The 27,847-nt window shown below is 47.8% G+C and overlaps 2 protein-coding genes across 4 annotated transcripts in view; one reads left to right on the forward strand and one right to left on the reverse strand.

The window, feature by feature from the left end:
- The window catches only part of ttll5 (tubulin tyrosine ligase-like family, member 5), a 451,975-nt gene extending 449,205 nt beyond the window's left edge, over positions 1-2,770 (reverse strand). For both annotated transcript variants that reach the window (XM_087989544.1, XM_087989543.1), the window contains exon 1: positions 2,638-2,770. The gene's annotated coding sequence lies outside the window, so the exon portion shown is untranslated. The remainder of the gene's footprint in view (positions 1-2,637) is intronic.
- A 13,241-nt stretch (positions 2,771-16,011) lies between these two features.
- The window catches only part of vash1 (vasohibin 1), a 67,862-nt gene continuing 56,026 nt past the window's right edge, over positions 16,012-27,847 (forward strand). For both annotated transcript variants that reach the window (XM_087989549.1, XM_087989550.1), the window contains exon 1: positions 16,012-16,786. In XM_087989549.1, the coding sequence (XP_087845675.1) occupies positions 16,514-16,786 (273 nt within the window). In that variant the 5' untranslated portion in view covers positions 16,012-16,513. The remainder of the gene's footprint in view (positions 16,787-27,847) is intronic.

Genomic DNA, 27,847 nt, shown 5'->3' on the forward strand with positions numbered 1-27,847 from the left:
CTGGAGGCGAAGCCTCGAGTTTTGAAGCCCAGCATGGTTTGGACACTTGGCCCAGTGCAGTGTGGAGGTTAGATGCTGGCATGGACTATGGTGAAGTATACTGTATTTCAAGTACATTTTAAAAACTTTTTATTATGCCAGATTTTTATTTATTATTCTTTTATACCAAATATTTAAGTATCTTATATGTAAGACAGTGCCGTAAGCACTCATTCAAGGCAAGTGACAATAAAGCAAATTCAATTCCATTACAGGAAATGGGATGTGAGGATGTCTACTCAAGGGGAGCCGATGAGATTGTAATGGATTTGGTGACCAGTCTATCCCTAGAAATGGAAACAGAGATGTCAAGGAATGGAAGGCAGGAATCAGAGATGGATCAGGTGAAGTTGAGAGCAGAGTGAAAATTGGAAGCAAAATTTATAAAGTTGTCCAATTCCAGACAAGAGAAGGAAGCAGCACTGATAATGTCATTGATATACCTGAGAAAGAGTTGTGGATGGAGGCCAGAACAGGACTGGAACAAGGAATGTTCCATGTACTCATAGGAAGGATGTGATTGCACTCGAGAGATTGTAGAAGTGATTGACCAGGATGTTGACTGGGCCAGAGTTCTAGCTCAGCTGCAAACAGAGACTTGTTTTCCTTCGACCTAAGAAGGCTGAGGGGAGGCTGAGGGCCATCTACAGGGTGCATAGGGCTGATTCCTGAAGGGCTTATGATTGAAACGTCGATTCTCCTGCTTCTCGGATGCTGCCTGATCGGCTGTGCTTTTCCCACACCACACTCTCGAGTGTGCATAGCCCATCAAGTATATTCCACGTTTCAATGTAATCATGATTTGTGTGATAACTTTCAAAGAAACTAACACAGACACGATGGGCCGAGTGAACCAGCATTGAAGGGCAAGTCTAACCAATGCCAGAGCTGGGTCAGGCAAATTGGGTTTGGATTCTGGATTAGTGGTGCTGGAAGAGCACAGCAGTTCAGGCAGTATCCAAGGAGCTTCGAAATCGACGTTTCGGGCACAAGCCCTTCATCAGGAATAAAGGCAGTGAGTCTGGAGCATGGAGAGATAAGCTAGAGGAGGGTGGGGGTGGGGAGAAAGTAGCATAGAGTACAATGGGTGAGTGGGGGAGGGGATGAAGGTGATAGGTCAGGGAGGAGAGGGTGGAGTGGATAGGTGGAAAAGGAGATAGGCAGGTAGGACACGTCCGGACAGGTCATGGGGACAGTGCTGAGCTGGAAGTTTAGAACTTATCATCAGCAGATGATACGAAAGTCGGAGGAGTTGTTGACAGTGAGGAAGGATGTGGCAGGTTACAGCGGGATATAGATAAGTTGCAGAACTGGGCAGAAAGGTGGCAAGTGGAGTGCAATGTAGCTAAGTGTGAGGTGATTCACTTTGGTAAGAGTAACAAAAAGATGGGGTACTGGGCTAATGGTCGGATACTTGGTAGTGTGGATGAGCAGAGGGATCTTGGTGTCCATGTACACACCCAGGTGCCACCCTGGTAAATAGTGCGGTGAAGAAGGCATATGGCGTACTGGCTTTTATTGGTAGAGGAATTGAGTTCCGGAGTCCTGAGGTCATGTTGCAGTTGTATAAGACTCTGGTGCGGCCGCATCTGGAGTATTGTGTGCAGTTTTGGTCGCCATACTATAGGAAGGATGTGGAGGCACTGGAACGGGTGCAGAGGAGGTTTACCAGGATGTTGCCTGGTATGGTAGGAAGATCGTATGAGGAAAGGCTGAAGCACTTGGGGTCGTTTTCATTGGAGAAAAGAAGATCTGGGGTGACTTGATAGAGGTGTACAAGATGATTAGATAGGGTTGACCGTGAGAACCTTTTTCCACGTATGGAGTCAGCTATTACGAGGGGGCATAGCTTTAAATTAAGGGGTGGTAGGTATAGGACAGATGTTAGGGGTAGGTTCTTTACTCAGCGAGTCGTGAGTTCATGGAATGTCCTGCCAGTAGCAGTGGTGGACTCTCCCTCATTATGGGCATTTAAACGTGCATTGGATAGGCATATGGAGGATAGTGGGCTAGTGTAGGTTAGGTGAGCTTGGATCGGCACAACATCGAGGGCCAAAGGGCCTGTACTGCGCTGTATTCTTCTATGTTCTATTAACTAGGGTGAGGTGGGGAAAGGGGAAATGAGGAAACTGTTGAAGTCCACATTGATGCCATGGGGTTGAAGTGTTCCGAGGCAGAAGATGAGACGTTCTTCCTCCAGGCGTCAGGTGGTGAGGGAGCGGTGGTGAAGGAGGCCCAGGACCTCCATGTCCTCGGCAGAGTGGGAGGGGGAGTTGAAATGTTGGGCCACGGGGCGGTGTGGTTGATTGGTGCGGGTGTCCTGGAGATGTTCCCTAAAGCGCTCTGCTAGGAGGCGCCCAGTCTCCCCAATGTAGAGGAGACCGCATCGGGAGCAACAGATACAATAGATGATATTGGTGGATGTGGATCAATGGCAGCATGGGCTAAGTGAACCTCCCAGTTTATGTCTGCACTGACCCGGATCCCGGGCCTACCCAAACCGCCCAGCCTGGACCCAACTTCACCCGACTCACTTTCCAATGGGCATTGACAGGGGGGTGGTCACCCCAGGTAGGGGAACCCTCCTGATCTCTTTACCTGAGCTGGTGTCTCCTACTTGCCGCGGATGTCAGATCGATCCTCCTCCTGGGACGCTCAGCGTTGCCGTATCCACAGCTTCACACCGTCTCCCTTGGTAACTGCAAAAGCCTCACAGCAGCGTCCCCTTACCAACCGACCCGCCCGCCAACTCCAACGCGCCTGCGCCAGACCTTTGCACCCTCCCGTAAACGTCATTAAGCGCCTGCGCTGAAACCTTCTCCCCGCCCACTGCATCCTGGATGGCCGATGTGCGGTTGCGCAGCGCACGGGCCCGGCTGAAGGGCGGCAACGCGCCTGCGTGAGAGCCCAAACCCCGCCTTCTTTCGTTTTCGCCCGCGATCATCCAGTTTTGAATTTGTGTGTCAACGGGCTGCGAAAAAAAGTTGTGATTAACGATGTGCAGCTAATCTGAAAATAGGTTCCTGAAGCGAGGGACACAAAAATACCTCAGTCAAGCACTTGAGCTGCGGAGCTGAAAATGTGTTGCTGGAAAAGCGCAGCAGGTCAGGCAGCATCCAAGGAGCAGGAGAATCGATGTTTCAGGCATAAGGCCCTTCTTTTCCTTCCTGGGAAGTGCAGCGAGAGAGGGACTCACTGAGATCCTTGTAGAGGGAGGAAGAGAGCTTCTTCAAGGAAGGCCTCCTCGCAGTAGGTTAAAATCAACTAGGAGAAAGTGAGAACTGCAGATGCTGGAGATCAGAGCTGAGAAATGTGTTGCTGGAAAAGCGCAGCAGGTCAGGCAGCTAATCTGAAAATAGGTTCCTGAAGCGAGGGACACAAAAATACCTCAGTCAAGCACTTGAGCTGCGGAGCTGAAAATGTGTTGCTGGAAAAGCGCAGCAGGTCAGGCAGCCTCCAGGGAACAGGAGAATCGACGTTTCGGACACAAGCCCTTCCTCAGGAATGAGGAGGGTGCACTTGAGCTGCAACGAGGCCAAGAGAAAGACGGGAAAAAACGGAGTATAATGTTCAGAAATAGCCAATTGATGAGACTAGACATTGGTGTAAACAATCCGATGGCCGAGCTGTGATTAACAACTAATTAAATCGAGCGAGCCTCTGGGATTTCCTTTTGTTCGTCGTTGAGGTGTAATAAAGAGCCCAGGTTCCCTAGAAACGGATTCGATTGATCCACATTCACTGGGTTCCCCTGATGAAGGGCTTTTGCCCGAAATGTCGATTTCCCTGCTCCTCGGATGCTGCCTGACCTGTTGCGCTTTTCCAGCACCACTCTAATCTAGACTCTGGGTTCTCCCTTGGTCCAACTCGTCCATGCCGACCAGATGTCATAAATTAATCTAGTTCTATTTGCCAGCACTTGACCCATATCCCTATAAACACTCCCTATTGATCTGGATTCACTGGGTCCCCTTTAACCAGATTACACTGATCTGGATTCACCAGGTCCTCTCTAACTGATTGTACTAGTCCAGATTCACTGTGTCCCCTTTAACCAGATTACATTGGTCTGGATTCACCAGGTTATCTCTAACTGATTGTACTAATCCAGATTCACCAGGTCCCCTTCCACCAGATTATACTGATCCAGATCCATCAGATCCCCTTCAATCAGATTGCATTGATCCAAATTCACTGGGTCCCTTTCAAATGGTTTACACTGATCCAAATTTTGGATCACACTGATCTGGATTTGTTGGACCTCACTTGTCCAGTGATGAGGTGATGGCCTAGTGGTATTATCGCTGGAATGTTAATCCAGAGACCCAGGAAATGTTCTGGCGACACGGATTAGAATCTCTCCATGGCGGATGGTGGAATTTGAATTCCATAAAAAATCTGTAGTTAAAAGTCTAATGATGACACGTCAATTATTGCGAAAAAAACAATTTGCTTCATTAACGTCTTTTCAGTAAGGAAACTGTCCTCTGTACCTAGTCTGGCCTACATGTGACTCCAGACTCTCAGCAATGTGGTTTGGTTGACTCTTAACTGCCATCTGGGATGGGCAATAAATGCCAGTTTAGCCAGCGATGTCCTCAGCCCATGACTGAGTAAAAAAGATCACCTTCCACTGAGTCCATTGGTTCACTGGTAACTGGATTACACCGAACCAGATTCGTCGAGCACCTCCAAACAGATTGTGATGTTGTTTATCACTTCACTCAAATTACTCTGATCTGGATTTCGCTGGACCCCTGTAACATTACGACATTAATCTAGATTTACTGAAAATCTTCAATCCCAATTGGATTAATACTGAGTTGAATTAATAGAGACCACTCCAACCCTGACCAGAAAACAACTGATTCTGATTTACTGAGTTTCTTTCTGCGCAGATTACAATGATCAGATTTATTGGGACCCAGTCTCAACAGATTACACTCATCTGGCATAATTTGGGAAATACTCTATTTGGATTATACCAGGACCCACTCCACCCGGAATACACCAATCCCATTACAGTGGGACCCACTCGATCAGTATTATACCTGAAACCCACCCCAACAGGATCACTCCAATTTGGATTACATCGGGACCCAATAAATATAGATTGCACCTGGCACTCATTGTAACAGGATCACTCCAATCCAGGTTACAGTGGGACCCGCTCTAGGGATCTGGATCAGTGGGACACAGGTTACACTGGGACCCGCTCTAATGATCCGGATCGCTAGAACAGGTCCAGGTGTAATCTGTGTCATTCCAGTGTAATCCAGATCACTCCGACTCAGATTACAGGACTCGCTCTAGTGATCAGGATCACTCGGACACAGATTACACTGGGACACGCTCTAGTGATCCGGATCACTCAGACACAGATTACACTGGCACCCGCTCTAGTGATCAGGATCACACAGACACGGATTACACTGGGACCTGCTCTCATGATCCGGATCATTCAGACACGGATTACACTGGGACCCGCTCTAATGATCCGGATCACTCACACACGGACTACACTGGGACCCGCTCTATGATCAGGATCACTCAGACACGGATTACACTGGGACCCGCTCTAGTGATCCGGATCACTCAGACACGGATTACACTGGGACCCGCTCTAGTGAGCGGATCACACAGAGACGGATTACACCGGGACCGACTCTAATGATCGGGATCACTCAGACACGGATTACAGCGGGACCCGCTCTAATGATCTGGATCACTCAGACACGGATTACACCGGGACCCGCTCTAATGATCCGGATCACACAGACACGGATTACGCTGGGACCCGCTCTAGTGATCCGGATCACTCAGACACGGATTACATTGGGACCCGCTCTATTGATCCGGATCCCTCAGACATGGATTACATCGGGACCCACTCTAATGATCCGGATCACTCACACACGGATTACACTAGGACCCACTCTAATGATCCGGATGCCTCAGACACGGATTAGACTGGGACACACTCTAATGATCCGGATCACAGGGACATGGATTACACTGGGACCCGCTCTAATGATCCGGATCATGGGACATAGATTACACTGGGACCCGCTCTAATGATCCGGATCCCTCAGACACGGATTACACCGGGCTCCACTCTAATGATCAGGATCACTCAGACACGGATTACACTGGGACCCGCTCTATTGATCCGGATCCCTCAGACACGGATTACACTGGGACCCGCTCTAATGATCCGGATCATAGGGACACGGATTACACTGGAACCCGCTCTAATGATCAGGATCACTCAGACACGGATTACACCGGGACCCGCTCTAATGATCCGGATCACTCACACACGGATTACACTGGGACCCGCTCTAATGATCGGGATCACTCAGACACGGATTACACCGGGACCCGCTCTAATCATCCGGATCACTCAGACACGGATTACACCGGGACCCGCTCTAATGATCCAGATCACTCAGACACGGATTACACCGGGACCCGCTCTAATGATCGGGATCACTCAGACACGGATTACACTGGGACCCGCTCTAATGATCCGGATCACTCAGACACGGATTACACTGGGACCCGCTCTAGTGATCCGGATCACTCAGACACGGATTACACCGGGACCGCTCTAATGATCCGGATCATGGGACAGGGATTACACCGGGACCCGCTCTAATGATCCGGATCACTCAGACACGGATTACACCGGGACCCTCTCTAATGATCCGGATCACTCAGACACGGATTGCACCAGGACCCGCTCTAATGATCGGGATCCCTGAGACACAGATTACACCGGGACCCACTCTAATGATCCGGATCACAGGGACACGGATTACACCGGGACCCTCTCTAATGATCCGGATCACTCAGACACGGATTGCACCAGGACCCGCTCTAATGATCTGGATCCCTCAGACACGGATTACACCGGGACCCGCTCTAATGATCCGGAACACTCGGACACGGATTACACCGGGACCCGCTCTAATGATCCGCATCACAGGGACACGGATTACACCGGGACCCGCTCTAATGATCCAGATCCCTCAGACAAGGATTACACCGGGACCCGCTCTAATGATCTGGATCACTCAGACACGGATTACACCGGGACCCGCTCTAATGATCCAGATCCCTCAGACAAGGATTACACCGGGACCCGTTCTAATGATCCGGATCACTCAGACACGGATTACACCGGGACCCGCGCTCTAATGATCGGGATCACTTAGACACGGATTACACTGGGACCCGCTCTAATGATCGGGATCCCTGAGACACGGATTACACCGGGACCCGCTCTAATGATCCGGATCACTCACACACGGATTACACTGGGACCCGCTCTAATGATCGGGATCACTCAGACACGGATTACACCGGGACCCGCTCTAATCATCCGGATCACTCAGACACGGATTACACCGGGACGCGCTCTAATGATCGGGATCACTCAGACACGGATTACACTGGGACCCGCTCTAATGATCGGGATCACTCAGACACGGATTACACTGGGACCCGCTCTAATGATCCGGATCACTCAGACACGGATTACACTGGGACCCGCTCTAGTGATCCGGATCACTCAGACACGGATTACACCGGGACCGCTCTAATGATCCGGATCATGGGACAGGGATTACACCGGGACCCGCTCTAATGATCCGGATCACTCAGACACGGATTACACCGGGACCCTCTCTAATGATCCGGATCACTCAGACACGGATTGCACCAGGACCCGCTCTAATGATCGGGATCCCTGAGACACAGATTACACCGGGACCCACTCTAATGATCCGGATCACAGGGACACGGATTACACCGGGACCCTCTCTAATCATCCGGATCACTCAGACACGGATTGCACCAGGACCCGCTCTAATGATCTGGATCCCTCAGACACGGATTACACCGGGACCCGCTCTAATGATCCGGAACACTCGGACACGGATTACACCGGGACCCGCTCTAATGATCCGCATCACAGGGACACGGATTACACCGGGACCCGCTCTAATGATCCAGATCCCTCAGACAAGGATTACACCGGGACCCGCTCTAATGATCTGGATCACTCAGACACGGATTACACCGGGACCCGCTCAAATGATCCGGATCACTCAGACACGGATTACACCGGGACCCGCTCTAATGATCCAGATCCCTCAGACAAGGATTACACCGGGACCCGTTCTAATGATCCGGATCACTCAGACACGGATTACACCGGGACCCGCGCTCTAATGATCGGGATCACTTAGACACGGATTACACTGGGACCCGCTCTAATGATCGGGATCCCTGAGACACGGATTACACCGGGACCCGCTCTAATGATCCGGATCACTCAGACACGGATTACACTGGGACCCGCTCTAATGATCGGGATCCCTGAGACACGGATTACACCGGGACCCGCTCTAATGATCCGGATCACTCAGACACAGATTACACTGGGACCCGCTCAACTGATCGGGATCACTCAGACACGGATTACACCAGGACCCGCTCTAATGATCCAGATCACTCAGACACGGATTACACCGGGACCCGCTCTAATGATCCGGATCACAGGGACAAGGATTACACCGGGACCCGCACTCATGATCCGGATCCCTCAGACACGGATTAAACCGGGACCAGCTCTAATGATCAGGATCACTCAGACACGGATTACACTGGGACCCGCTCTAATGATCCGGATCTCTCGGACACGGATTACACCGGGACCTGCTCTAATGATTCAGATCACTCACACATGGATTACACTGGGATCTGCTCAAATGATCCGGATCACTCAGACACGGATTACTCCGGGACCCGCTCTAAAGATCCGGAACACTCAGACAAGGATTACACCGGGACCCGCTCTAATGATCCGGATCACTCAGACACGGATTACACCGGGACCCGCTCTAATGATCCGGATGCCTCAGACACGGATTACACCGGGACCCGCTCTAATGATCCGGATCACTCAGGCACGGATTACACCGGGACCCGCTCTAATGATCCGGATCACTCAGACACGGATTACACCGGGACCCGCTCTAATGATCCGGATCACTCAGACACGGATAACACCGGGACCCGCTCTAATGGTCCGGATCACTCAGACACGGATTACACCGGGACACGCTCTAAGGATCCGAATCACTCAAACACGGATTGCACCGGGACCCACTCTAATGATCCGGATCACTCAGACACGGATTACACCGGGACCCGCTCTAATGATCCGGATCCCTCAGACACGGATTACACCGGGACCCGCTCTAATGATCCGGATCACTCTGACACGGATTACACCGGGACCCGCTCTAATGATCCGGATCACTCAGACACGGATTACACCGGGACCCGCTTCCCTCAGACACGGATTACACCGGGACACACTTTAATGATCGGGATCACTCAGACACGGATTACACCGGGACCCGCTCTAATGATCCGGATCACTCAGACACGGATTACACTGGGACCCGCTCTAATGATCCGGATCCCTCAGACACGGATTACACCGGGACCAGCTCTAATGATCGGGATCACTCAGACACGGATTACACTGGGACCCGCTCTAATGATCCGGATCACTCAGACACGGATTACACCGGGATCCGCTCTAATCATTCGAATCACTCAGACACAGATTACACCGGGACCCGCTCTATTGATCCGGATCACTCAGACACGGATTACACCGGGACCCACTCTATTGATCCGGATCACTCAGACACAGATTACACCGGGACCGCTCTAATGATCCGGATCATGGGACAGGGATTACACCGGGACCCGCTCTAATGATCCGGATCACTCAGACACGGATTACACCGGGACCCTCTCTAATGATCCGGATCACAGGGACACGGATTACACTGGGACCTGCTCTAATGATCCGGATCTCTCAGACACGGATTACACCGGGACCCGCTCTAATGATCCGGATCACAGGGACACGGATTACACCGGGACCCGCTCTAATGATCCGGATCACAGGGACACGGATTACACCGGGACCCGCTCCAATGATCTGGATCCCTCAGACACGGATTACACCGGGACCCGCTCTAATGATCCGGATCACTCGGACACGGATTACACCGGGACCCGCTCTAATGATCCGCATCACAGGGACACGGATTACACCGGGACCCGCTCTAATGATCCAGATCCCTCAGACAAGGATTACACCGGGACCCGCTCTAATGATCCGGATCACTCAGACACGGATTACACCGGGACCCGCTCTAATGATCCAGATCCCTCAGACAAGGATTACACTGGGACCCGCTCTAATGATCCGGATCCCTCAGACACGGATTACACCGGGACCCGCTCTAATGATCGGGATCACTCAGACACGGATTACACTGGGACCCGCTCTAATGATCGGGATCCCTGAGACACGGATTACACCGGGACCCGCTCTAATGATCCAGATCACTCAGACACGGATTACACTGGGACCCGCTCTAATGATCGGGATCCCTGAGACACGGATTACACCGGGACCCGCTCTAATGATCCGGATCACTCAGACACGGATTACACTGGGACCCGCTCAACTGATCGGGATCACTCAGACACGGATTACACCGGGACCCGCTCTAATGATCCGGATCACTCAGACACGGATTACACCGGGACCCGCTCTAATGATCCGAATCACTCAGACACGGATTACACCGGGACCCGCTCTAATGATCCGGATCACTCAGACACGGATTACACCGCGACCCGCTCTAACGATCCGGGTCCCTTAGACACGGATTACATCGGGACACACTCTAATGATCGGGATCACTCAGGCACGGATTACACCGGGACCCGCTCTAATGATCCGGATCCCTCAGACACGGATTACACCGGGACACACTTTAATGATCGGGATCACTCAGACACGGATTACACCGGGACCCGCTCTAATGATCCGGATCACTCACACACGGATTACACCGGGACCCGCTCTAATGATCCGGATCACTCACACACGGATTACACTGGGACCCGCTCTAATGATCGGGATCACTCAGACACGGATTACACCGGGACCCGCTCTAATAATCCGGATCACTCAGACACGGATTACACCGGGACCCGCTCTAATGATCCGGATCACAGGGACACGGATTACACCGGGACCCGCTTTAATGATCGGGATCACTCAGACACGGATTACACTGGGACCCGCTCTAATGATCCAGATCACTCAGACACGGATTACACCAGGAGCCGCTCTAATGATCCGGATCCCTCAGACACGGATTACACTGGGACCCGCTCTCATGATCGGGATCACTCAGACACGGATTACACTGGGACCCGCTCTAATGATCCGGATCACTCAGACATGGATTACACTGGGACCCGCTCTAATGATCCGGATCACTCACACACGGATTACACTGGGACCGGCTCTAATGATCCGGATCACTCAGACACGGATTACACCGGGACCCGCTCTAATGATCCGGATCACTCAGACACGGATTACACCGGGACCCGCTCTAATGGTTGGGGTCACTCAGACACGGATTACACTGGGACCCGCTCTAATGATCCGGATCTATCAGACACGGATTACACCGGGACCCGCTCTAATGATCGGGATCACTCAGACACGGATTACACTGGGACCCGCTCTAATGATCCGGATCACTCAGACACGGATTACACCGGGACCCGCTCTAATGATCGGGATCACTCAGACACGGATTACACTGGGACCCGCTCTAATGATCCGGATCACTCAGACACGGATTACACCGGGACCCGCTCTAATGATCCGGATCACTCACACACGGATTATCCTGGGACCCGCTCTAATAATCCGGATCACTCAGACACGGATTACACCGGGACCCGCTCTAATGATCCGGATCACTCAGACACGGATTACCCTGGGACCCGCTCTAATGATCGGGATCACTCAGACACGGATTACACTGGGACCCGCTCTAACGATCCGGATCACTCTGACACGGATTACCCTGGGACCCGCTCTAATGATCCAGATCACTCAGACACGGATTACACTGGGACCCGCTCTAATGATCCGGATCACTCAGACACGGATTACACCGGGACCCGCTCTAATGATCCGGATCACTCAGACACGGATTACCCTGGGACCCGCTCTAATGATCGGGATCACTCAGACACGGATTACACTGGGACCCGCTCTAACGATCCGGATCACTCTGACACGGATTACCCTGGGACCCGCTCTAATGATCCGGATCACTCACACACGGATTACACTGGGACCCGCTCTAATGATCGGGATCACTCAGACACGGATTACACCGGGACCCGCTCTAATGATCCAGATCACTCAGACACGGATTACACTGGGACCCGCTCTAATGATCCGGATCACTCAGACACGGATTACACCGGGACCCGCTCTAATGATCCGGATCCCTCAGACACGGATTACACTGGGACCCGCTCTAATGATCCGGATCACTCAGACACGGATTACACCGGGACCCGCTCTAGTGATCCGGATCACTCAGACACGGATTACACCGCGACCCGCTCTAGTGATCCGGATCACTCACACACGGATTACTCCGGGACCCGCTCTAGTGATCCGGATCACTCAGGCACGGATTACACCGGGACCCGCTCTAATGATCCGGATCACTCAGACACGGATTACACCGGGACCCGCTCTGTTGAGCCGGATCACTCGGACACGGATTACACCGGGACCCGCTCTAATGATCCGGATCACTCAGACACGGATTACACCGGGACCCGCTCTAGTGAATCGGATCACTCAGACACAGATTACACTGGGACCCGCTCTAATGATCCGGATCACTCAGACACGGATTACACCGGGACCCGCTCTAATGATCCGGATCACTCAGACACGGATTACACCGCGACCCGCTCTAGTGATCCGGATCACTCAGACACGGATTACACCGGGACCCGCTCTAGTGATCCGGATCACTCAGACACGGATTACACCGGGACCCGCTCTTATGATCCGGATCACTCAGACACGGATTACACTGGGACCCGCTCTAATGATCGGGATCCCTGAGACACGGATTACACCGGGACCCGCTCTAATGATCCAGATCACTCAGACACAGATTACACTGGGACCCGCTCTAATGATCGGGATCCCTGAGACACGGATTACACCGGGACCCGCTCTAATGATCCGGATCACTCAGACACGGATTACACTGGGACCCGCTCAACTGATCGGGATCACTCAGACACGGATTACACCGGGACCCGCTCTAATGATCCGGATCACTCAGACACGGATTACACCGGGACCCGCTCTAATGATCCGAATCACTCAGACACGGATTACACCGGGACCCGCTCTAATGATCCGGATCACTCAGACACGGATTACACCGCGACCCGCTCTAACGTTCCGGGTCCCTTAGACACGGATTACATCGGGACACACTCTAATGATCGGGATCACTCAGGCACGGATTACACCGGGACCCGCTCTAATGATCCGGATCCCTCAGACACGGATTACACCGGGACACACTTTAATGATCGGGATCACTCAGACACGGATTACACCGGGACCCGCTCTAATGATCCGGATCACTCACACACGGATTACACCGGGACCCGCTCTAATGATCCGGATCACTCACACACGGATTACACTGGGACCCGCTCTAATGATCGGGATCACTCAGACACGGATTACACCGGGACCCGCTCTAATGATCCGGATCCCTGAGACACGGATTACACCGGGACCCGCTCTAATGATCCGGATCACAGGGACACGGATTACACCGGGACCCGCTTTAATGATCGGGATCACTCAGACACGGATTACACTGGGACCCGCTCTAATGATCCAGATCACTCAGACACGGATTACACTGGGACCCGCTCTAGTGATCCGGATCACTCAGACACAGATTACACCGGGACCCGCTCTAGTGATCCGGATCACTCAGACACAGATTACACCGGGACCCGCTCTAATGATCCGGATCACTCAGACACGGATTACACCGGGACCCGCTCTAATGATCCGGATCACTCAGACACAGATTACACCGGGACCCGCTCTAATGATCCGGATCACTCAGACACGGATTACACCGGGACCCGCTCTAATGATCCGGATCACTCAGACACGGATTACACCGGGACCCGCTCTAATGGTTGGGGTCACTCAGACACGGATTACACTGGGACCCGCTCTAATGATCCGGATCTATCAGACACGGATTACACCGGGACCCGCTCTAATGATCGGGATCACTCAGACACGGATTACACTGGGACCCGCTCTAATGATCCGGATCACTCAGACACGGATTACACCGGGACCCGCTCTAATGATCGGGATCACTCAGACACGGATTACACTGGGACCCGCTCTAATGATCCGGATCACTCAGACACGGATTACACCGGGACCCGCTCTAATGATCCGGATCACTCACACACGGATTATCCTGGGACCCGCTCTAATAATCCGGATCACTCAGACACGGATTACACCGGGACCCGCTCTAATGATCCGGATCACTCAGACACGGATTACCCTGGGACCCGCTCTAATGATCGGGATCACTCAGACACGGATTACACTGGGACCCGCTCTAACGATCCGGATCACTCTGACACGGATTACACTGGGACCCGCTCTAATGATCCAGATCACTCAGACACGGATTACACCAGGAGCCGCTCTAATGATCCGGATCCCTCAGACACGGATTACACTGGGACCCGCTCTCATGATCCGGATCACTCAGACACGGATTACACCGGGACCCGCTCTAGTGATCCGGATCACTCAGACACGGATTACACCGCGACCCGCTCTAGTGATCCGGATCACTCACACACGGATTACTCCGGGACCCGCTCTAGTGATCCGGATCACTCAGGCACGGATTACACCGGGACCCGCTCTAATGATCCGGATCACTCAGACACGGATTACACCGGGACCCGCTCTGTTGAGCCGGATCACTCGGACACGGATTACACCGGGACCCGCTCTAATGATCCGGATCACTCAGACACGGATTACACCGGGACCCGCTCTAGTGATCCGGATCACTCAGACACAGATTACACTGGGACCCGCTCTAATGATCCGGATCACTCAGACACGGATTACACCGGGACCCGCTCTAATGATCCGGATCACTCAGACACGGATTACACCGCGACCCGCTCTAGTGATCCGGATCACTCAGACACGGATTACACCGGGACCCGCTCTAGTGATCCGGATCACTCAGACACGGATTACACCGGGACCCGCTCTTATGATCCGGATCACTCAGACACGGATTACACCGGGACCCGCTCTAGTGATCCGGATCACTCAGACACAGATTATACCGGGACCCGCTCTAATGATCCGGATCACTCAGACACGGATTACACCGGGACCCGCTCTAATGATCCGGATCACTCAGACACGGATTACACCGGGACCCGCTCTAATGATCCGGATCACTCAGACACGGATTACACCGGGACCCGCTCTTATGATCCGGATCACTCAGACACGGATTACACCGGGACCCGCTCTTATGATCCGGATCACTCAGACACGGATTACACCGGGACCCGCTCTAGTGATCCGGATCACTCAGACACAGATTACACCGGGACCCGCTCTAATGATCTGGATCACTCAGACACGGATTACACCGGGACCCGCTCTAATGATCCGGATCACTCGGACACGGATTACACCGGGACCCGCTCTAGTGATCCGGATCACTCAGACACGGATTACACCGGGACCCGCTCTTATGATCCGGATCACTCAGACACGGATTACACCGGGACCCGCTCTAGTGATCCGGATCACTCAGACACAGATTATACCGGGACCCGCTCTAATGATCCGGATCACTCAGACACGGATTACACCGGGACCCGCTCTAGTGATCCGGATCACTCAGACACAGATTACACCGGGACCCGCTCTAATGATCCGGATCACTCAGACACGGATTACACCGGGACCCGCTCTAATGATCCGGATCACTCAGACACAGATTACACCGGGACCCGCTCTAATGATCCGGATCACTCAGACACGGATTACACTGGCAAGGGGCGCAGTCAGTGACGTAATGCTTCGGTCTGAACGCGGTGTGCGCCTGTGTATCCCCGCCCCTCAAACCATTCTAACCAATGGTGGAGCCGAAAGGACACGAGTGGGCGTGGTCATGACGCCAGTGATGTGACCGAGTGGATACAAAGCGAGGACTCCGGGAGGTAGCGGCGCTGGGGTTAGCCTGGACTAGGTCGGTCAGTCATGGAGGGGTATTGCAAGGGGCTTTGCACTTGTCTGCATATACTTCACTTCATTGATTTCTAATCAGTTCACACGCCCTTTGTTTTTGCACCGAATCATGTTGATCTGTGCTTTCAGTTTATTGTCCAAGTAAGTAGGCGAAGAGGGGAGGGTTTCTTTCATTTAAAAGTAAAAGCATTAGCAATGCCAGGGGGGAGAGGGGATGCTTCCATTGTTAGGAGGCGGTCAGCCAGCGTGGGACCTGTCAGCGTTGAAAGGAATATCCAGAGAGATGAGGACCAGGGTGAGGATGGTGATGAGGAATTCCGGGATGAAGGGGTTCCTTTCTACATAAACCGAGGGGGACTCCCTGTTGATGAGGCCACCTGGGATAGGATGTGGAAGCACGTTGCTAAGATCCACCCTGAAGGAGAGAAGATGGTGCAAAGGATTCGAGGCATGCCATACCTTCCCAAGGTGATTTCTACATCCTAAACATGAAATTGTGTATTGTTACTATTAGCCTTCAACATTTAAATCCTTTGGTGGGTTTTGATCAGTTTGGACAATGGAATGATTTGGATTTAAGTACTCAATGAAAAGTCCAAACCAGATTTTTAGGATATATGTTAAAGTGGGGACTTCTGTGTTCAGTTTTATGCTGCTTTGGTCTGTAACAGAGCTTTAAGTGGTCCTTTTTTAAAAAAGTATTGCTCGTCTTAAATGGTTGTGATTGACTTACTTAAACTGTCATGAAGTTTCCAGCTGATAATGTTTTTTGAAACTTGATGGCTGAATTGGAAAGCTTTGTGACATTGTGTTCTTAGTCTGCAGTCCTGTGTTTTTCCTCGGCTTCTAGCCAAGGCATAATGAAAATCCTTGTCTGCCTTGCCTCTCTTCTGGGTCTTTTATTGTGTACTTTTCCAAGACCTACCCCTCGGCCCCCCCTTCTCCATTTAGTAAAGTGTTACCCATTTTCTGTTCCTTCATCCCTCCCTCTAATCCAGTGATCTTTGTGTTTGTTGAAATGCCAGCTCAAAATCCCTGCTGTGCTCACCCATGTATTGCATAGCAGTATTTTCTGTTACTTTCTGAATTGAGCTCACAGTTCAGTCCAGAGAGCAACAAATTTTCTCTTGTAAATTGCATATCTTTAGGCAATTCCTCTGCAGTTGCTAAGTTATGTTTCTGCATGATAATCATTATTTCAAGAGAAGACTGAACATTCAGAGGCAGGAACACCCAGTTCAAAATGTACAAGCTGTTTAACAAAGAAGTCCATTTGTAGTCTGCTGTTCACCAAATTTGAATTCATGAGCACTTATTATTTCTATGTCCAGTAAAATGACATCAATGTTTAAAAGAATTCTATATGAATTTACTTTTATGTTTGCTGTAAATCATAACAGCAATTAGATGGCAATTAGAATATTATTCACTGATAATTGTATTGAAGCTTCTTGTTGGGATTGTGGTGAAAATATCATTGTGGGCAGAGCAATGGTCCATTAAATTTCATGAAGACATTGTAAAAGTACTTAGCACAAGGAAATAAAGTGAATGTGGACTCCATGAATGATGGTCTAATACCTTAGGATAAACTTCAGAGTCTAGACCCAACGTAGTTTGTCGAACAGATCCAGAGTGATGATCTGTTTGAACATATTAACTGGAAGTCTTGTACAAGTCAAAATAAGTCATGAACAAACTGCTAGGCTGTGCCCTTGAACACTGTGTCCTGGTCTTACAGTAGAGACAGTGTACAGTGAGGCTATTGTGCTTCTTTTGTATTCACTCGTGGGCCCTTTGCATAGCTGACTGAGCTACATTTATTGCCATCCCTCGCTGTCCATGAGAAGGTGTTGGTGAGCTATTTTCTTGAACTGCTGCAGTCCATGTGCTATAGGTATACCCACAATGCTCTTGGGGAGAGAATTCCATGATTTTGACCAGCAACAGTGAAAGAACCGGCAATACATTTCCAAGTCAAGATGGTGAGTGGCTCTGAGGGGAAATTGCAGGAGTCCTTCTAGATTGAAATGATCATTGATTTGGAAGTTGCTGTCAAAGGATCTTTGAATTTTTGCAGTGTATCTTGTGGATAGTGCACGCTGCCACTATTGAGCGTCGGTGGTGAAGGGAGTGGATGCTTGTGGATGTGGTGCCAATCAAGTGCTTTCTTTGCCCTGGATGATTTCAAGTTCTTACATGCTGTTGTAATATCACTTATTCAAGCAACTGGGGAGTATTCCAACACACTCTTGTCTTGTGTGTTGTTGATGGTTTACAGGTTTTGGGGAGTCAAGAGATGACTTACTCACTACAATATTCCTGGCTTCTGGTCTCTTAAAGCCATCGTATTTGTATGGAAAGCCCCAAGATGTTGATGCTGGGGGATCCAGTGATGGTAACACCATTGAATCTCAAGGGCTGTTTTAAGCTTGTCTGTTTTATTGGAGATTGTCATTGTCTGGCATTTGCGTGATGCATATTTTACTTGCAACTTTTCAGCATTGTGTAAACATAGCAAACATCCTTAAGTTGTCTGACCTTTTATGATGGAGGGAAGGTTATTGATGAAACAGCTGACCTTGGTTGGGCAAAGGACACACCCAGGTGTAACAAAAAGGATGGGGAGAACAGGGTTTAGTGAGAGGGAAGAACTGAAAAAAGAATCTGATTTAGTAGAGAAACTCTATCCCAGAATATTTTTAAGGAAGTAACCCTATAAATAGTGGATACATTGGTCGTTATTCTCCAAGATTCTTTTAGACTCTAGCTACTCTCCAATACTGTTCCAATGTACAACACACTTCTGGTTTATTTGGATTTTCAGAAGGCTTTTTCAGTAGGGAGTTTCTTGAAATGGAGAAAGGTGACCAGTGGTGTTCCACAGGGATCAGTGCTGGGGCCACTGTTTGTGATATACATAAATGATCAGCAAGTTTGCAGATGACACAAAGATTGGTGGAGTAGCAGAAAGCATAAGGGACTGTCAAAGAATACAGGAGGATATAGATAGACTGGACAGTTGGGTGGAGAAGTGGCAGATGGAGTTCAATACAGGCAAATGTGAGGTGATGTATTTAGGCAAGTCTACTTCTAGAGCGAATTATACAATGAACAGAAGAGCCTTGGGAAAAGTTGATGGGCAGAGAGATCTGGGAGTGCAGGTCCATTGTACCCTGAAGGTTGCTGCACGGGTGGATAGAGTGGTCAAGGAGGCATATAGCATGCTTGCCTTCATTGGACGGGGTATTGAGTATAACAACTGGCAAGTCATGTTAAAATTGTACAAGACATTGGTTCGGCTGCATTTGGAATACCGTATACAGTTCTGGTCACGACATTAACAAAGGATGTGGACGCTTTGGAGAGGATGTAGAGAAGGTTTACGAGGATATTGCCTGGTATGGAAGGTGCTAGCTATGAAGAGAGGTTGAGTAGATTGGGATTATATTCACTTTTTTTTAAAAAAGAAAGTGGGGGGTGAAACCTGATTGAGGTCTACAAAATCACGAAGGGTACAGACAGGGTAGATAAAGATAAGCTTTTTCCCAGGGTGAGGGATTCAATAACGAGAGGTCATGCTGTTAACGTGAGATGAAACGTTTAAGGGGGATACACGTGGCAAGTACTTTACACTGAGGGTGGTAAGTGCCTGAACGTGTTGCCAGCAGAGGTGGTAGAGGCAGGCACGGTAGATTCATTTAAGGTGCGTTTGGACAGATGCATGAGTAGGTGGGGAGCAGAGGGATGCAGATGCTTAGGAATTGGGCAACAGGTTTAGACAGTGGATTTGGATTGGCTCAGGCTTGGAGGGCCAAAGTGCCTGTTCCTGGGCTGTAAAGGTTCTTTGATCTTTGTTTTGACAAGGTCCCACATAAGAGAGATTCCCATATAAAGGGAATATTCCATGAAATCTGGTTGTTCTCGAGCAGGAGGCAGTGAAGGTAAGTATGCAGGTCCGGCAGGCAATAAAGAAGGCAAACTCCATGTTTAGGCTTCATGGTGAGAGGATTGAGTACAGGAACAAGGATGTCTTGCTAAAGTTATGCAGAGTATTCAAGAAGATTTGTAGCTCAGGTTGTGGATAAGTTTGACTTGCTCCCTAAGCTGGTAAGTTTTGTCACCATTCTGGTTAACATCATCAGTGTGTCTCCGGTTAACTGTTGGTGTTCTGTCCTGTTTGCTATTTGTGTCTGGATCTGCTGAGGTTGGGAGTGTCATTTTCCAGTTTTGTTGCTGGTTCTGTTTCTTAGTGGTTGGGATAAACCTTTAAAACTGAGATGAGGAGGAATTTCTTCAGCCAGAGGCTAGTTAATCTGTGGAAGTTCTTGCTGCAGAGGGCTGTAGAGGCCAAGTCATTGAATGCATTTAAGGCAGATTCTTAATTAGTAAGGGGATGAGGGATTATGGGGAGAATGGTGTTGAGAAACATATCAGCTCTGATCAAATGGCAGAGCAGATCTCATAGACTGGCCCAGTTCTGCTCCTGTATCTTGTGGTCTAATTTTAAAAATTGGATCCAAAATTGACTTGGTGGTTGGAAGCAGAAGATTATTGTCAAAGGGTTTGATTTGTGACTAGAAGTCTGTGACCATTACACACTCATGGTTTGGTGTTGGGTCTCTTACTGTTTTGTGTGTACATTAATTATCTAGACATTAATGTAGGTGATATGATTAGAAAGTCTTACAAATGACACAAATTGATGTGGTAGAAAGAATGAAAGCAACTTCAGACTACAGGATGATATAGAAGACCGGTCAGAGTATCAGAACGGTAGCTTAACCCCAAAGAAATAAGAGGGGAGTGGGCCGTTCAACTCCTCAAGCCTGCTCTGCCATTCAGTAGGATCATGGCTTAGGTGATATTCCTTCCACCCACTTTGTCACATTTTCCCCATTACCCTTGATTCCTTCACTGGAGACGGTTATAGAGAGTGGTGAACTTGGCCCGGACAATCACAAAGGCCAACCTCCCACCTATAGAATCCATCTACCAGGCCTGCTGTCAAGGAAAGGCCACCAATATTCTCAAAGATCCATCCCACCTTGGCAATGTTTTTATATAACCTCTACCATCGAGGAGAAGGTACAGAACCTGAACACACGCACCAGCCGGTTTTGCAACAGTTTCTACCCTGCTGTTGTTAGAATACTGAATGGACTCTCAAACTCTTAACATTCGCCTGTACCTGTGTTTTTGTTTTTGCCTTTGCCACTGTTTACCTATTTACCATCTATGCTACTTAACTGTGATCTGCCTGTATTGCTTGCAAGGCAAAGCTTTTCACTGTGCCTCAGTACACGTGACAATAAATTCAATTCAATGGTCAAGAATCAATCTATGGAGAAAGTGAGGACTGCAGATGCTGGAGATCAGAGCTGAAAAATGTGTTGCTGGAAAAGTGCAGCAGGTCAGGCAGCATCCAAGGAGCAGGAGAATCGACATTCCTGAAGAAGGGCTTATGCCCAAAACGTTGATTCTCCTGCTCCTTGGATGCTACCTGACCTGCTGCGCTTTTCCAGCAACACAATTTTCAGCAAGAATCTATCTATCCCAGCCTTAAATATACAAAATGACTTTGCACCTACAGCAAAGAGGTTGAAGACTCTCAACCCTCTTGAGAGAAGAAATTTCTCCTCATTTCAGTCTTAAATTGGCTCGCCTTTATTCTGAAACTATGCCCTCTGGTTGAGGGGGAACATCCTCTCAGCATTAATCCTGTCAAGTGCCTTAAGAATCCAAAAATGTTTCCATTAGATCACCTCTCATTCTTCTAAATTCCAGTGAGTGGAGTCCCGACTTGCCATTCCACTTCTTTTTTTTTTTGTTTGCATATTTGACTACAATACATTGGCTTCTTCTCTCCAGGAACCCAACTTTAATGGTTGCCAACTTGAAAAAAAAAAGCCTTATCACATTTTGCTGTTGAGCTGAAAATGTGTTGCTGGTAAAGCACAGCAGGTCAGTCAACATCCAAGGAACAGGAGAATCGACGTTTTGGGCATAAGCCCTTCATCAGGAATTTTGCTGTTACCTTCCCATTAGCCAATTCTCTATGCATGCCAATAAACTATCTCCAACAGGCATGGATTCTTATGATGTAACCTTTTTTGTGAAGTACCTTTTGTAGAATTCCTTTTTCAAGTACCTTTTGTAGAATTCCTTTTTCAAGTCCAGATACAACACATTTACTGGTTTCCCTCTATCCACTCTGAGACTTCCTCAAAGCACTAATGAATCAATCAGATGTGATTTCCCTTTCATGAAGCCATGCTGACTCTGCTTAATTAGATTATGATATTTCAAATGTGCTCCTTTACCTCATTTATATTTATTATTATAGAATCCCTACAGTGTGGAAGCAAGCCATTCAGCCCATTGAGTCTACACTGACCCTCTGAAGAGCAGTCCACCTAGACTCATCCATCCCCTCCCAACATTGTTATCTCCTTAAAACTTATTGCATATTAGCAAATGGAATTTAATCCTGAAAAGTGTGAGGAGTACTAACAATGCAAGGTAGTATATGTTGAATGCTAGGAGCCTGTGATGTACAGAGGAACCTTGGTGTGCATCACCATAGATCCTTGAAGTCAGCAGGACAGGTAGATAAGATGGTGAAGAAGATATATGGGCTTCTGAAGAAGGGTCACTGGACCTGAAATGTTAATTCTGATTTCTCTCTGTAGGTGGTGCCAGCAATTTCTGTTTTTGTTTGCATATGGGATACTTGCCCGTATTAGTCAAGGCATTGATTACAAGAGCAATTAAATTATGGTCGACCTGCATATAACATTAATTACGAGGGGCATGGACAAGATGTATAGAACTTTGTTAGAATACGTGAATATTTGATGACTGGTGTGGACCCAATGAGCCATGGGGTATCTTTTTATCTGTGAGCCTTACTCTGGTTGTGGGTAAAGTGTTGGAAAGGGTTATAAGAGAGAGGATTTATAATCCTCTAGAAAGGAATAAGTTGATTAGGGATAGTCAACATGGTTTTGTTGAAGGGTAGGTTGTGCATCACAAACCTTTTTATTGAGTTCTTTTGAGAAGGTGACCAAACGGATGGATGAGGGTAAAGCAGTTGATGTGAGAAATTGGCTAGCTGAAAGGCAGAGGGTGGTAGTTGATGGGAAATATTCATCTGGGAATTCAGTTACTAGTGGGGTACCACGAGGATCTGCTTTGGGGCCACTGTTGTCATTTATAAAAATGATCTGGATGAGGGCACAGAAGGATGGTTTAGTAAATATGTGGATGACAAAGGTCAGTGGAGTTGTGGATAGTGATAAAGGATGTTGTAGGTTACAGAGAGACCTAAATAAGCTGCAGAGCTGTGCTGAGAAGTGGCAAATGGAATTTAGTGTGACAAACTGTGAGGTGATTGACTTTTGGGAGGCGCAACAGGAATAAAGAGTACTGGGCTAATGGTAAGATTCTTGGTAGTGTGGATGAGCAGAGAGATCCCGGTGTCCACATTCATAGGTCCATGCAAGTTCCCACCCAGGTTGATAGGGTTATTAAGAAAAAATACGGTGTGTTAGTTTTTATTTGTAGAGGGTTTTGAGTTTTGGAACCATGAGGTCATATTGCAGCTGTACAAAACTCCTGGTGAGGCCATACTTGGAGTACTGAGTCCAGTTCTGGTTACTGCATTATAGGAGGGATGTGGAAAATTTGGAAAGGGTTCAGAGGAGATTTACTAGATATTGCCTGGTATGGAGGGAAACCCTTGTGAAGAAAGGCTGAGGGACTTGAGGCTTTTTCATTAGACAGAAGGAGGTTGAGAGGTGACTTAATTGAGACATATAAGATAGGTTGGACAGCGAGAGCCTTTTTCCTCAGATGGCAATGGCTAGCACGAGGGGACATAGCTTTAAATTGAGGAGTTATAGATATAGGACAGATGTCAGAGGTAGTTTCTTTACTCAGAGGATAGTAGGGGCATGGAATGCATTGTCTGTAACCGTAGTAGTAGACTCGCCAACTTTAAGAGCATTTAAATGGTCATTGGATAGGCATATGGAAGAGAATGGAATAGTGCCGGTTGGATGGGCTTCCGATTGGTTCCACAGGTCGGCACAGCATCAAGGGCCAAAGAGACTGTACTGTGCTGTTATGTTCTATGTTTTCATGCTATAAGAATTCTGATGCCTTGAAGCCACACTCAGTTAAATATGGCCGTTACTCTCACCTCACCTCTGGAATTCAGCGCTTTTGTCCATGCTTTAACCAAGACTGTAACAAGATCAGGAGCTGAGTGGCCCTAGCAGAACCCAAACTGAGCATCATTGAGTAGGTGCTGTTTGATAGCACTGCTGATGACACCTTCCATCACTTTACTGATGGTAAAGAGTAGACTGATGGGGCAATAATTGGCCAGTTTATAGCTGCACTAGAACAGCTTGGCAATGTGTGTGGCAGTTATTGGCACAGTCTTTAGTACTATTGCCAGAATTTTGTCAGGGTTCATAATTTTTGCATTATCTACTGCCTCTACCCATTTCTTGATATCACATGGAGTGAATTGAATTGGCTGAAGACTAGTATCTATGATAGAGGTGGAGGCCAAAATGGATCATCTACTGAGCACTGCTGGTTGGCGATGGTTGCTTACGCTTGTATGGACATATTAGGATCTTCCATAATTGATGATAGGGAACTTTTTTTTTTGGAACATCTTCCTTCAGTGAATTGTTCAATTGTTCACTACCATTTCTGAATAGATGTGACAGGACTGCAGAGTATAGCTCTGACCTATTGGTTGTGGAATCACTTAGCTTTGTCTAACAATTGCAGCTTACACATTGTGAACGCAAGTAGTCTTTTTTTTTAGCTTCATCAGGGTAGTACCTCACCTTTTATATATGTCTGTTGCTGCTCCTGGCAAGCCCTCTTGTACTCTCTCTGGTGAATCCGGGCTGACTCTTGCTTGATCATAATGGTAGAGTTGGGATATGGCAGGCCTTGAGGTTGTTGATTTGCTAGATCTGTTTCAAGTCTGTCCCATTTAGCACAGTGATAGTGCTGCACAACACGATGGACGATGGAGGGTATTCTTAATGTGAAGATGTGACTTCCCCATAAGGAACACGTGCCCTCATCAGCTTCCAAAATTGAATTCCTAACTGACTGAAAAGAGATGAGACATTAAAACAAATTTTAGTCATCCCTCTTTTGGATGTAAAAGATAATGCAAACAATTTGAACTGGTTGGCAAAATGTACTGAGTAGTATGCCATAGGGATGAGAAAAGGTGGGCAAGAAAGTAAGTTGTGAAGAGGATATTGTTATAACAGACGCTGAACCCCTCTGTTAATTAAAACCAAACACCCAGACAAGCTCACTTCGCCTTATAATCTATTAAAAGTGAGAGGGTGTGAAAGAGAACTTCTAATTTCCACTATTTAAAGAACGTTATCAATTTATTTTCCTAACAGAACATTAAACAAAATCTATTAACAAATCTAAGCTCCCTTTTTCTTATTTAGTTACTATCTAACCCCAAAATGCTGTCCCAATTATACAATTATTAAACATTACATTACATTAACTTAATCTCAAGTCCACACAGACTCTGTCTTCTGATCTCCCTGGATTGTCTTTTTTTTTTTTTTTTGCTGCTTTTATAGGAAAAGGTACCTTTTGATGGAGAGTGCCTTCTTATTTCTTTGAGAGCAAGATGTTAGATCTCCAGCTCTACGGCAAAATTACTCTGCTGTTTGGTGGCAATTGCTCTGACCAATTTACAAAATGCCCAAGTTTTATACTCCCCAACATTGTACCCTTTTGCTGGCCCAATGTTGTCAACAATAAATTCAAACTCAATTGGATTTTGTTTTCCTGGGCATAATTTAAATTAATTAGTGAAAATTTGAATTGTTGTCAAAACAGCAGCCAAAACTCAGTTACCCATTTAACAGCCAATTGTTACATTTATGTGTTTTGGAACAGCCCGTCTCTTAGCTGTTCTGTTCTGCAGCTGTGGCTGCACTTTAAATTTACTTTAAAATTCAGAAAACACTTTCTCTCCAAGTGAACATACACTCTTTCTTTTTTTTTTGACTTTGTAACACTCCCCCTTAAGAAAAAAATGAACCATAATAAGAAGATGGCTTTTTTTTGGCTCTAATTCTTACTATGAAATATGTGTCATTAATCTAAGTTATGCCTCTCTCATAATTCTGCACACCTATATAAGATTGGAATTGATACAGTCCAATCTTATCTACACTTTTTTTAAATCCGCGATAACGTATCTGCAATCATATTTTTAACAACCCGCAACATGTACAATTTGTAAATTTAAAGTCTGCAACATAAGACTCCAATGAAATAGTCTCATTTTTTGTCTTTAGGTGAACATACGCACCCCTTCAACTTTGTTGCAATATAAGGAATCTGCAAATTAATGTTGATAGTTAAGTGAATGGGTGAAGATCTGGTAAATGGAATATAATGTGGGAAAATATTAAAATGTTTGACAGGAATTTAAAAATGTTATCTAAATGGTGAGTTTGCAAAGAATGTGCAAATTTATTAGGAGAAGTAGGCTTCTCAGTCCCTTGAGTTTATCACACCATATCCTGCCTATCCCAATAATTGAGCAGATGAAAGGCTATTAAGACTTCTGAGATCTGGCATCCCAGTACATGATTTGCAAATGTTCACCAAGTAACGATTAAAGTAAATAGAATCTTTGTATTCAATTCCTCTCGTAATAAATAATAAGGGGAGACTGCATCTGGAGCACTGTGTACAATATTGGTCTTTTTTTTTCAGGAAGAATTTGAGTCTAATACCATGACTGGATGGGTTGTTTTATGGGGATGGGATAGCCTTGCATAATCTGGAATAAGAACCAACTTAATTGAAACTTCATCCTGAAAGTTTTGACCGTGATATGGGGAACCTTGAAGTAGGGGCCACTGTTAAAAGTAAGGGTTGTCCAATTAAGACTGAGAAAAGACCTCATCTGAGTTGAGAGTCTTTGGAACACTTTTTCTGTTCTTTAAAGGTGGTGAAAGCAGAGTATTTGAATCTTTTCAAGGCAGAGGTAGATAGAATATTGATGAAGGGGTGAAAGGTTATGACCCTTCATCAGAACCAGTGGAGGGAGCTTGGCAAAATGCATACTCCATCAAAATCGCTTTGTAACGAATCCTGATCATGAGAAAGGGAGGCAAGAGGGGAGGGGGGGTGGCCTTTTTGATAAGGGATAGCATTACAGCTGTACTGAGGGAGGATATTCTGGAAATACATCCAGGGAAGCTATTGAACTGAGAAATAAGAAAGGGATGATCACCTTATTGGGATTGTATTATAGACCCCCCCCAATAGTCAGAGGGAAATTGAGAAATAAATTTGTAAGGAGATCTCGGTTATCTGTATAATAGGGTGGTTCTGGTAGGGGATTTTAACTTTCCAAACATAGACTGAGACTGCCACAGTGTTCAAGGTTTAGATGGAAAGGAATTTAAGTGCGTAAAAAGTTTTTCTGATTCAGTATGTGGATGTACC

Source organism: Chiloscyllium plagiosum, unplaced genomic scaffold, assembly GCF_037043375.1.
Source record: "Chiloscyllium plagiosum isolate Xiang-an unplaced genomic scaffold, Cpla_swu_hap1 HiC_scaffold_8, whole genome shotgun sequence".
NCBI classification, from domain to species: domain Eukaryota; kingdom Metazoa; phylum Chordata; class Chondrichthyes; order Orectolobiformes; family Hemiscylliidae; genus Chiloscyllium; species Chiloscyllium plagiosum.